We start from the raw sequence: 12,992 nt of genomic DNA, 5'->3' as shown, positions 1-12,992 counted from the left end.
TGCTAAGGAAACTACCATCTTAAAATGAGCCATAAGGAGCAGTCTGTAAATTTTTGTAACAAATTTGCTAGTAAATGAATATAACAGTATATTATATCTGCAAATTACATGATGTAGCCTACTCACAGTATTTAGTATATATGGTGTATATAAATATGCAAACTTTATTTTAGCAAAAATACCTTCAAATAGAGCCAAGTTATAGACCAAATAACCTCTTTATAAACAACTTACATCCCAAATCATTGTCAATGCTGGAGAAAAATGTTTCAACCTAATTTTAAAGTTATAAATGCAATGGCTCAGCTTGAAGTAAAATGTCCCAACTCTTCACTTGTTATGAATTCTGAAAAGTAAAAAGGACTGTTTTATACTTAATCTTCCATTTAGAAAAAATTTAAACTAGCTGATCATGCAAATAATGAATTGCACTAAAAATTTTTTAAAAGGATAAAATTAGAGCAAGAATGCTAAAGATATTACACTTAAAATGTGAAATCACAGAATGGTATTTTAAATATCCATTATTTAATGGCTGACAGAAAAAGTTAGAAAGAAACAAAAGAACAGATGTGGTTTAAGATTTAGGAAACTTTCTATAAAATGTTAAGCCAATGTAACAGGGAAAGGAGCCTGTAGCCTGGGGTGAAAGCAGAAGGTGGTTGAGGTCACCAAATCTAACTCACATAATCTTAATAGCCTATCTTCAGTATCACTTCACTAACATATGTTTTCTATTCTTTTTATTAAAAAAATGCACAAATAAAGCTTTAAGACCTCAATAGCTTTCTCTTTTCTTTCCCCATACTCCATGCAATTTTATTCACAATTTTAACATTCGCTTAGTAGTACTATCTCTGCACATGACATATGTTCAGTTTCCTGCAAATTTATATTCAGAGATCCTAAATCGGGCCCTTAGAGCAAGAGATGCCAAAGGGAAAAAAAATGCTTACTTGTATCTTGGTCAAATCTTGCAATGTGCTAACTACCTGCCATATAAACACAAACTATATTTTAAAACACCAAATGCCCATTACAATAATGTCCAATTTAAGGGTACAACATCACAAAAGCTAGGAAATTCTGATTAAAGGTGCTTACATCCTAGTTCCTTGGTGGCTAAATCATCATCCTCTTGACTGTAAACTCATTGTGTGCTGGGAATGTACCTACCAACTCTGTTACTTATATTTTCCCAAGCACTTAGTACAGTGCTCAGCACACAGTAAGTGCTCAATAAAAATGATTGATTGATTGTGCATTAGACCTGGGAAACTCTTCAGCCTTAGAAGCTTTTTAGATTTTTAGGAATGGCTCAGATTGCTGCTTATTGTTACAACTATTTTCTCCAGTCTCATGCTGACGGTATAAAGAATGAAACGAATATTTTCGCCAAGTATTATCACATGTTTTTACAGGTGTTTTATACTTTCTATGGTTTATATTTTTCATTGTAAAATACTGTTAACCTGATTTTGACAAAAGATTTCTGTTACGATTTCACAGCGAAAAAACGACACACACAAATGTTCCATATGTTTTTACCACCTAGTTTAGCCTATAATGCAGTAAGAGAATTAGTAACGTTCCTCTGACAACTCACATTTATCTGGATAAGCAGTGTGGCTTGGTGGAAAGAGTAAAGGCTTGGGAGACAGGAAATCTGGGTTTTAATACCAGCTCAGGCACCTATCTATTGTGTGACCTTGGACAAGTCACTTAACGTCTCTGTGCCTCAGTTTCCTAAACCGTATAAGCGATAAAATACCTATTCTCCCTCCCTCAGACTGTGAGCCCTGTGTGGGATAAGGACTGTATCTGATCTGCTTGTATCAACCCCAGTTCTTTAGTAGTGTGTGATGCATAGTGAGCTCTTAAATTCCACAATTATTAGTGTAAAACGATGTGATGTCCAAAGAAAAGTTGGGCACATGTGTGCAGCAGTCAAAATGTGCATACTACAATGGGAGTTTTTCCTTTATGCATTATGCATCTAGAACATAAACCTGTATCACAGGTAAAAGGCACTGTACTAAGCAATTAAAACAGTACAACACTAGAAAGACCAATGTTCCTTAACATCAAGGTCACATCCAAGCCGTGACCAAAACCTGCCGGTCTCAGCTCCACAACAAGATCCGCCCTTTCCTCTCCATCCCAACCGCTACCCTGCTCATTCAAGCTCTCATCCTATCCCATCTGGACTACTGCATCAGCCTTCTCTCTGATCTCCCATCCTCGTGTCTCTCTCCACTTCAATCCATACTTCATGCTGCTGCTCGGATTATCTTTGTCCAGAAACGCTCTGGGCATATCACTCCCCTCCTCAAAAATCTCCAGTGGCTACCAATCAATCTGTGCATCAGGCAGAAACTCCTCACCCTGGGCTTCACGGCTGTCCATCACCTCGCCCCCTCCTACCCCACCTCCCTTCTCTCCTTCTACAGCCCAGTCCGCACCCTCCGCTCCTCCACCGCTGATCTCCTCACCGTACCTCGCTCTCGCCTGTCCCGCCATCGACCCCCGGCCCACGTCATCCCCCGGGCCTGGAATGCCCTCCCTCTGCCCATCCACCAAGCTAGCTCTCTTCCTCCCTTCAAGGCCCTGCTGAGAGCTCACCTCCTCCAGGAGGCCTTCCCAGACTGAGCCCCTTCCTTCTTCTCCCCCTCGTCCCCCTCTCCATCCCCCCATCTTACCTCCTTCCCTTCCCCACAGCACCTGTATATATGTATATATGTTTGTACATATTTTTTACTCTATTTATTTTATTTGTACATATCTATTCTATTTATTTTATTTTGTTAGTATGTTTGGTTTTGTTCTCTGTCTCCCCCTTTTAGACTGTGAGCCCACTGTTGGGTAGGGACTGTCTCTATATGTTGCCAATTTGTACTTCCCAAGCACTTTGTACAGTGCTCTGCACATAGTAAGCGCTCAATAAATACGATTGATTGATTGATTGATCAAGGAGTTTAAAATAAAATAAAATAAAATTTTGTCTGTCTCCACCATTATCTGAAAGGTGAACCTGGTGAAAGAACAAAGATAAAACAAGGAACAGGATAAAACAATAAAGAATAATTGTGGGATTTACTAAGCACTTACTATGTGCCAAACACTGTATTGAGTGCTGGCACAGATACAAGATAATCAGGTTGGACACAGTCCTTCTCCTTCATTGGGCTCACAATCTAAGTAGGAGGGAAAACAGGCAAATACTGTGGGCAGAGTGATGTATTAGAAGCTTGGGAGAGAACAATAAAATAGAGTTGGTAGATGGGCTCCTTATCCACAAGGAGCTTACACTGTAGCTGAGGAGATAGATGTTAAAATAAATTACAGATAGGGGAAATAGAGCGTGAGGATATGTGCTTAAGTGATGTTGACCGAGGGTGGAGTGAACATGAAGTACTTAAGGGTAAAGATCCAACTATTTAAGTGATGCAAGAGGGGAGGGCCAGTATGGGAAATGACGACAGTCGGGGGAGCCTCTGGAAGACATGTGATTTAAAGAGGGCTTTGAATGTGGGGAGAGTGGTGGTCCCTCAAATATGAAGTGGAAGGGATTTCTAGACCAGAAGGCAAATGTGGTCAAGGGATCAGAGGCAGGACACACAAGGTGGATTAAATATGATTGATTGAATGAATGAATACAGAGAGTAGGCTGACAGAGGAGGGAAGTGGGTGGGTTCAGCGAGGTAAAGCAGCGTGGTTCAGTGGAAAGAGCCCGTGCTTTGGAGTCAGAGGTCATGGGTTCAAATTCCGGCTCCACCAACTGTCAGCTGTGTGACCTTGGGCAAGTCACTTAACTTCTCTGTGCCTCAGTTACCTCATCTGTAAAATGGGGATTAAGACTGTGAGCCCCCTGTGGGACAACCTGATCAACTTGTAACCTCCCCAGCGCTTAGAACAGTGCTTAGTAAGCGCTTAATAAATGCCATTATTATAATTATTATTATTATTATTAAAGTACGGGGAGAGAGCTGATTGAGTGCCATAAAGCCAATGGTAAAGAGCTTCTGTGTGATGCAGAGGTAGAGAGGCAACCATTGGAGGTTTTTGAGGAGTGGGGAGATGTGGACTGAACTATTTTTTTTTTAAAAAGGAAAACGATCCAGGACTGAAAATGGGAGAAACAAGTGGCAGGGAGTTCAGCAAGGAGACTGACACAATAGTCAAAGAGGGATAAGATAAGTGCTTGGATCAGCATGGTAGCAGTTTAAATGGAGAAGAAGATCCTTTCTTGCTCACCTCCCTGATCCTCCGTTTTCACTCAAGGAATAGCATCATCATCATCATCAATCGTATTTATTGAGCGCTTACTATGTGCAGAGCACTGTACTAAGCGCTGAGCACTGTACTAAGCGCTTCTGCCCGAGCCCAGTTCTGCTTCGACTTACCTTCTCGACATCCAATTCTTAGCAATCCAACATCTACCTGCCACACTCACCTCCAATTTACACATGCAAACTCCAGGGGGTGAAATGTTTGGTGGATGCGCATACCACTGACTGGGATGGGCCAATCAGAAGAGGCCTCATTCCATGAAACCGTTTTAAACAAAGCCTGTAACAAACTGGTCTTCTTGTCATTGAATCATTGAGCACATATCCATAAAACATATTGTTAAATCCTTCCTTATACTGTTCCCTCATCTTTGAAGGGGAGCGATAGAGCCAATGCTCACTATCTAGGCTACAGCCAAACTTAAACCTGATAACTGTCACCACCCAATGGCTTTTGTTAACTACAAGCCTCAGTTTCTCCTCCCATCTGGGATTAGTGTACTGAAGAGGACCCAAGTTGAAGCCACCACAGGTGCAAAGGAAAAGCTAGTTGAGGCCCTCTTTTTTGTTTCTTTAGTGATAGGTTTCAAAGGGCCTGCTGCTGCCTCCTCACTCTATATAGAACTTCATCAATGGAGTAAACAAGGCTTCAAAAGCTTCTGAAAACAGTGCTTCACCCTTCTTTTTTCTAACCCATGAGATATGACGTTTGTGTTAACGCTCTTGGAGTAAGCACTTAGTACAGTGCTCTGCACACAGTAAGCCCTCAATAAATACGATAATGAATGAATGAATGAATGTGGAATTTCAATAAACCTGGACTTAGAACTTGCAAGGTAAGTAGAAATGATGGCTGAAGGTTCATCTCAAATGACCAATTATAGAAAAGGCGGCAAAAGCTTGATGAAAACCATGATGTCTATTTCTTCATCTCTTCAATGGCACCATCAAGCAGATTTAAAGACCCTCCTTTAAAAAAAATGAACTTCTGATCATTTGAAAAATGATCACTTGTTAAGTGATCACTATGTGTAAGCACTGTTCTAAGCCCTGGGGTAGATACAAGTTAATCAGGTGGAACAAAGTCCCTGTCCCACATGGGGCTCACAGTTTAAGCATTCAATCCTCATTTTACAGTTGAGGAAGCTGAGGCACAGAGAAGTTGTGACTTGCCCAAGGTCACACAACAGGCAAATAGCAGAGTCAGCATTAGAACCCAGGCTCTCCAACTCCTAGGCTCAGGCTCTTTCCACCAGGCCACGCTGCTTCATTTTCTTGTCCACCCTTTCCAGAACAAACATGGATATAGTACTGCCCACTTTGTAAGAGTATTAAAATGGAAGGTTTTTCCTTCTTAACTGAAGAGTGCATGGCATTGTGGCTCTCTACCTAGTATTTCAAAGAAATACAAGCTTGGAAACAACTTTTACCTTAGCAATTTGCAACAGCATACTACAGTTTGCATATGTATATAAATGTTTTCTTCAGGTTATTTTAAATGTTTCAAACCAATCAGTAAGGCAAAAGCACTTCAAAGAGAGGCATGGCAATATGTATATTGTACACACACATATATATGTATATATATATATGTAGATAGATATTTAATATGAAGTCTTTAGTAAAGAATGTGTTAAAAAAAAGCATACAAGTTGTTCTAGAGCCTTCCCTCCCCCATCCAAAAAAAAAAAAAAATGGTTTTAAGATCCAAAATTTTTGCTTTAAAATGTATACAACATTTTAGCCTAATGTAATTTGCTACAGCTAGAACTTAAACCACAAAAATTAGGGGCTTGGAGGCTTTATTATGGAAATGCTTATTCAGCTTTAACTTGCTTGTACTACAATAATACCGTATGTATTAATTATAGTACATGTTCACCCCTGAAGCTCTTCTCCTTTTTTAAAATTTACTCACTTGCATCTTGTGATGTCCTCATCATACTGAGTAGGTGAGAGCATTCTTTTTATGATTTGCATAGGCACCATTCCCAAGAATGTAGCAGTGCGCTTGAGTATTTTGGAAAATATTTTGCTCTTTCCTCTCAGAGAAAAAACTAAGTTGAAACATTTTTCAAACCGAATACTCTTCATATCACTCACAAATGCTACTGCACCCTACATGTTACTTTATAAAATAAAAACCAATTCCTTATGATTACTGGGTTTCTACTCGTTTACAAGACTTGCATTTTAGTATTCCATTCTCTCCTATAAAATTCAGTCAAAGTTAGGGAATAGATGGGAAAAAAAGTTAGTCCTTGGATACAACTCAGGATGATTTCACTGTACCTTCTATTCCCAGAGGACAGATGAGCATCTGAATGGCACTAAACTTGTGGCACTCATAATGATTTACTTGATTATATGCACGTGGAATTAGGAGCTGCCCCCTAAGCACTGGTGCACTCTGCACCACTCTTGCACATGCTCCTGTGACTTTGGGGTCATCCCGACTGCAATATCTCAGGAGTCCAATCTCAATGTGCTCAGTCACCCAGTTAATCAGCAGCTTCTGGCCATACGTCCTCTCCTCCCCAGGGTAAAAGGCTGCTTAAAAAGCATCTTTTGAAACAGGGATCCAAATAGAAGGAGAGGAGTGAGAGTCAGATAACACTATTTCACTAATAGACAAGTCTTTCTGCTTTGTCCTCTGCATGATCAAGTCAAATGGACGAAAAAGTTGGGCCCTATGAAAAAGGAATGTGCCTTCCTGTTGTCACTGGGCTTCAGGTGACAGGTGCAGACTTGTCTTCTCTACCAGATGTCAGTAAAACCTAGGCTAGCCTTCTGTTGCTTACACAACCAACCCACTCAAGCTGTGCGAAGTGGAATTCCAAAATCTCATCCTGATGCTTTCTACAGTTTCTACAGGAGCTAAGACGTGAAATACACAAATAGAGTTTTGAAATGCTCGATGTTCTGACACTTGGCTATTGATTTTCTACCAAAGTACAAACCGCTATTACTACTATAGTCTGGTGCACAAATTAGAGAGGAAAAGAAAAGGAAAGAGAGTGGAATAAGAGCAATGGGAGAGAATTACATTGTTGGCCTTTTAAAAGATCATCCATGGAAATGTATGCATTTTCAAAAGAAATGCCCTGATCCATGTGCCACTAGGCAATGGAAAAGTCAAATGAGCAGACTAACAGTTGAGTGTCCAGATCCCCCTATTGACTGTAAGCTTCTTACAGGCAGGAAACGTGTTTGCCAACTCCGCTGTACTCTCCCAAGTGCTTACTACAGTACTCTGCACATGGTAAATGCACAATAAATTCCACTGATGATGATAGTCAATGATACTGGGAGAGCATCACAATGAACAGCCTTCTGTTCTCGCCCCTGGGTAAACTATCATGAATGCCCACTCAATAGTATTTGAGTGGTTGCTTAGTACAGTGCTCGGCATAGAGTATTGGGGAGAATACAGTAGAGTCAATACATGTGATTCCCTTCCTCAAGAAGAGGGAGAGACACACTAAAATTATAAATAATTACATTTATTGAGCACTTACTGTGTGCAGAGAATAGTACTAAGTCCTTGGGAGGGAGTGGGGAGAAACGTAACCTGTCCATAATGAGCTTAGAGGGAAGCAAGTGAATTGAAAGAGGAGATGGCTTAGTGGCAAGAACACAGGCTTGGGAATCAGAGGTCATGGGTTCTAATCCCGCTCCACCATTTGTCTGCTGTGTGACCTTGGGCAAGCCACTTAACTTCTCTGGGCCTCAGTTACCTCATCTGTAAAATGGGGATTAAGACTGTGAGCCCCACGTGGGACAACCTGATTACCTTTTATCTACCCCAGCGCTTAGAACGGTACTTGGTACATAGTAAGCACTTAATACCACAATTAATTAATTATTATTATATGTACATAAATGCTCTAGGAGGCAAGGGAAGGAGCGGGAGTATTCAAGCTCTTAAGTGATCCAGAAGTGTTGGAATTACAGGAGAGAGGGAAATAGGGTTGGGAGAGATTAGTCAGTGCAGGTTACCTGGAGTAAATGTGATTTCAGAAGGGTATTGAAGATGGAAAGAGCAGTGAATTGTCAGATGTGAAGGGGGAGGGCATTTTAAGCCAGGGGAGGATGTGAGCAAAAGGTCAGTGATGAGAGATAAGAGAAAGAGGAACATTGAGTAGGTTGGCTTGAGAGAAGCAAAGCACACAAGCTGGTTTGTAGTGGGAGAGGAGCCAGGATAAGTAGCAGGGAGAGAGCTGATTGAGTGTCTTAAAGACAAGGGTCAGGAATTTCTGCTTGATACAGAGAGGAACAGAAAGACACTGGAAATTAGGGAAGAGTAGGAAGACATGCACAAAGCCATGTTTTTGCTTTTTAAAATGATTCAGGCAGCAGAGAGGGGGAGAGTCTAGGGGCAGGGAGGGGATTTGCAAGGAGGATGATAAAGTAGTCGAGTCAAGATACGACAAGTGCTTTGATCAGTGTGGTGGCAGTACGGATGGAGAGGAAGGGGCAGATTCTGGGGCTATTGTGAAGAAAGAACTGACGGACTGAATCTAGGGGTTAGGAGAGGGAGAGCAAACAGAGAGGGAGAAAAGAGAGTCAAGGATAATTGGGGAATTGAGAGGCGGGGAGGATGGGACTCTCATCAATATTTAGAGGAAAGTTAAGAGGAGGAAGGAATTGACGAAGAACAATGAGAAATTCAATTTTGTAAACATTAAGCTTGAGGTCCTGGCAGCACATACATATATAGATGTCCTGAAGGCAGGGAAAAAATGCAAGATTGCAGAGAAGGAGGCAACTTAGGCTAGTGAGTTAAATTTGAGAATCATCTGCCTAGAGGTGTAGTTGATGTCATGAGACCATTTTATTTATCTTTCCATCAGTTAGTCTTCAACCACATCGCTGCTCACCTCCCACCCAAGGTGGCTAGGAGGTGAAACCTAAATCAGTCTATATGTTATTTGTTAGCAATTACTGATAAAAAAAACTTGGAAAAATATCTTTAAATATACTAAAGACGCTGTTTATGGACTACCTATAGATTACAATCACTGGGTTATCCCTATCCCAAACAACCACGGGCACCCAAGAGTTGCCTTTCATTCATTCATTCAATTCGTATTTACTGAGCGCTTACTGTGTGCAGAGCACTGTACTAAGCGCTTGGGAAGTACAAGTTGGCAACATATAGAGACAGTCCCTACCCAACAGTGGGCTCACAGTCTAGAAGGGGGAGACAGACAACAAAACATATTAACAAAATAAAATAAATAGAATAGTAAATATGTACAAGTAAAAGAGTAATAAATACGTACAAATATATATACAGGTGCTGTGGGGAGGGGAAGGAGGGGGAGAGGAAGGAGGGGGCTCAGTCTGGGAAGGCCTCCTGGAGGAGGTGAGCTCTCAGTAGGGCTTTGAAGGGGGGAAGAGAGTTAGCTTGGCGGATGTGTGGAGGGAGGACATTCCAGGCCAGGGGGAGGATGCGGGCCGGGGGTCGACGACGGGACAGGCGAGATCGAGGCACAGTGAGGAGGTTAGCGGCAGAGGAGCGGAGGGTGCGGGCTGGGCTGGAGAAGGACAGAAGGGAGGTGAGGTAGGAGGGGGCGAGGTGATGGACAGCCTTGAAGCTGAGAGTGAGTAGTTTTTGCCTGATGCGTAGGTTGATTGGTAGCCACTGGAGATTTTTGAGGAGGGGAGTAACATGCCCAAATCGTTCCTGCACAAAGATGATCCGGGCAGCAGCGTGAAGTACAGATTGAAGTGGGGAGAGACAGGAGGATGGGAGATCAGAGAGGAGGCTAATGCAGTAATCCAGTCGGAATAGGATGAGAGATTGAACCAGCAGGGTAGCGGTTTGGATGCCTTGTTATGTACTGCACATGAGATGTCTTTTGCTGACCTCTATGAAAAAACAAACCTCCTACTGCACATTTATTCTCAGTTTAAAAAGGAGGAAAATCAATTTACTGAGCGCTTACTTTTGCAGAGCGCTATATTAAGCACTTGGGAGAGTACAATATAATAGGCACATTCCCTGCCCACAACAAGCTTACAGTCTAGAAAGCAGGTTTCTTCCCACATGCTGATATTTTGGTTTAATGGAACTTGTACACTGATGTTTCTTATATCTGTAATACGTCAAATGTTAGAAGTAATTTTTTCTAAAATGGTATTTGTTAAGCATTTACTATGTGCCAGGTACCATACTAAGCACTGGAGTAGATACAACCTAATCAGGTTGGACACAGTCCACGTCCCACATGAGGCTCACAGTATTAATCCTCATTTTACAGATGAATTAACTGAGGCACAGTGAAGTTAAGTGACTTGCCCGAGGTCTCACAGCAGATGTTGTTAGAACCCAGATCCTGTGCTCCCAGGCCTCAAGGCTTCCCATTCTTGTTCACATATCAACTCAAACTATTTCACCTAAAAACCATACAAGATGACAAAACATTCTATTTTAATTTTGAGTGCTTATCACAACAGGCATAGGTCCAAATGAGGAAAGTCTGCATGAGAAACTGCAGAAGTGATAATTAACAAACTAGAGCAGTTCAGATCAAGTGAAATACTTGACCAGTAGCCTCGGATTTGGATGATTTACTGTACTTACCCATAACTGCACTGTGTGGTCCACATGGAGCATTTTCATTCCATAGCCTCAAGAACTGAGACACGGAAAAATGTTTGCAATTATTTAAGTACAGAGAGAAGTTTACTTATCTGCTTATAAGTACAGATGAATATATTCCATATTTTGCTGTATATAAATATGGGAGGCTAAATTTGGGAATGACATTTACACATGCTATGTAGTTTAATTTAGAATGCATATGGCACAAAGCAGAAAGTGAAAACAACAGAGTCATAAGGTCCAGAAAGCTGCAAATCATACATAAGCAATACTAAAACTTTTTCAACTTTAAAATTTGCAATCTATGGCCAGAGCACACAGCAACGTAATTAATCCTGAAATCATCCAAGAAATAGGAATACCAGTATCACTTCATTGAACTGAAGTGTTTCTCCCTTCCCCTGAAATCCCCTGTGATTTCTTTTGGGAGCAAGATTTTAATTTTCATGAAAAGAAAAATAAAAGAGAATACCTTCAACAAGATAAATCTAAGCAATAAAGGAAAAACAGCAACAGGGAGGAAAAAATTAATGAAGTTTAAGAAATTCCAACCTTTATTCCACTTTGCACAAGTTTGTGAATGTCCAAAAAAGGCTCTTTGACAATTTCTCCTTCAGGGGTGAAAATCTTCACATATCCTTCCTTTTCAAGGATGAACAGACGAAGGGATCCATCCCCACTATGCAGAGCTCCAATAGGCTGCCTTAGTCCACTTACAACCTCCTGAAGGCAGAAGCAGTTGTGTTTGTGCTTTCTAAACAAATTAAAGGAAACCAGTGAGAATTTTTTGGCTGAGGCAACAAACACCTTTTTCATAACACGTCTCCTTAAAAACCAATGTTTTGAGAGTCATGAAATACTAGGATTAATATAGCTGGGAAAGAAGTTAGAGTTCAAGTGCATTTTTTAATTTTCTCAGATCTTTTTAATGCATGACAACAAAACTATGAACTCGATTTATGAGCCAAAATATACAGAAAATCTTTAAGTTCCATAGACTGTGATTTGCCAGTAATTAAAGATTATCCTGAAGAGTTCTATCAGACTGAAAGCTCACAACCATAAAATTCAACCTTAAAACTACACCTATGAAATACACATGAATCAGAGAGAAGCCAAGCTCATAACACATGATTGGTAACCTAAATATTAAAAGATATTTGAGCTAATGTGATTTTCAAAAAGCAAACCAGCAGCAGTGGGAAAAAAAAACATCTGGAGGACACAGCTGCTGAACATAAGCACAGACTGAGTTGATTCACTGTCAAAACCACAAAGATTTGTCAGTTTTTTTTAGATTAAACAGCATTTATCTTTATGAACCTGCTGAGCTCTTCCACTTTGTCATATTCTTCCATCTGATCCAAATAGTTTGACGCTGGGCCTCGCACTTGTTTCCTTGGAAAATCTGGAAAGCACAACCCACCATCTTTTCTTGCATAGTAAAAACAGAACTCATCAACTGTTGTTAGAAGGAAACCTTAAAAACATAAGTGTAAATAAGAAATGTTTAGTGAATTATCAAACCATACCGGATTCAAGAAAAGATAACAAGTCACAAATAAAGCTCATAAAATTTTGCCAGTATAAGTTTCTGTAAAGACAACTTAACTAAAAATTTTGAAAAATGCCCTTTTTGCTTGGTTTTGCTTGGTTTCGATCAGGACATTACAGGAATAGCAGTAAAGCTGAATGTTGAGGAAGATATTTTTACAAGACACATGTACGAAATAGAGTATTAATTGCATTGTTAAAACAACTTTCATACCCTCCAAAGGGATCATATGCTGTCTGTAAGCATTTTTGGCCTTATTAATACTACTTCCTAAGCACCAAATTGAACACCTATCAAAAAACTACTGATGAAAAGCAAGTATCCTTATAAATGAAATTATAGCTATTGTATAAATTGAGAGCTAATCATTTATAATCTAATAGTAAAACTTACTATTTCCAGAAGGTCATTATAATTAATGGTGTTATTGAGTGCTTTCTGCTGAATTCTGCCAACAGTACTCTAATAGGCGGTGACAAAAGTAATTATTTTAAGCCTTAAGCAAATTCTACCAGATTCTTCCATTAGGCATGTTGGA

General features: G+C 40.3%; 1 protein-coding gene across 5 annotated transcripts in view; it reads right to left on the bottom strand.

Moving 5' to 3' along the window:
• LOC119935599 (hedgehog interacting protein) overlaps positions 1–12,992 on the bottom strand; it is a 100,230-nt gene that overhangs the window by 71,483 nt on the left and 15,755 nt on the right. For all 5 annotated transcript variants that reach the window (XR_005453394.1, XM_038755009.1, XM_038755008.1 and 2 more), the window contains exons 3-4: positions 12,223–12,379; positions 11,452–11,653 (exon numbers count right to left, since the gene is read on the bottom strand). Coding sequence is in view for 4 of the 5 variants with exons in the window: in XM_038755009.1 (XP_038610937.1) it covers positions 11,452–11,653; positions 12,223–12,379 (359 nt within the window). In the remaining variant the exon portion in view is untranslated. The remainder of the gene's footprint in view (positions 1–11,451; positions 11,654–12,222; positions 12,380–12,992) is intronic.

The sequence above is a fragment of the Tachyglossus aculeatus genome, chromosome 12 (assembly GCF_015852505.1).
Source record: "Tachyglossus aculeatus isolate mTacAcu1 chromosome 12, mTacAcu1.pri, whole genome shotgun sequence".
Taxonomy (NCBI): domain Eukaryota; kingdom Metazoa; phylum Chordata; class Mammalia; order Monotremata; family Tachyglossidae; genus Tachyglossus; species Tachyglossus aculeatus.
Note: the sequence above shows the minus strand (reverse complement) of the source record. Positions and strands in the feature narration are given on the sequence as shown.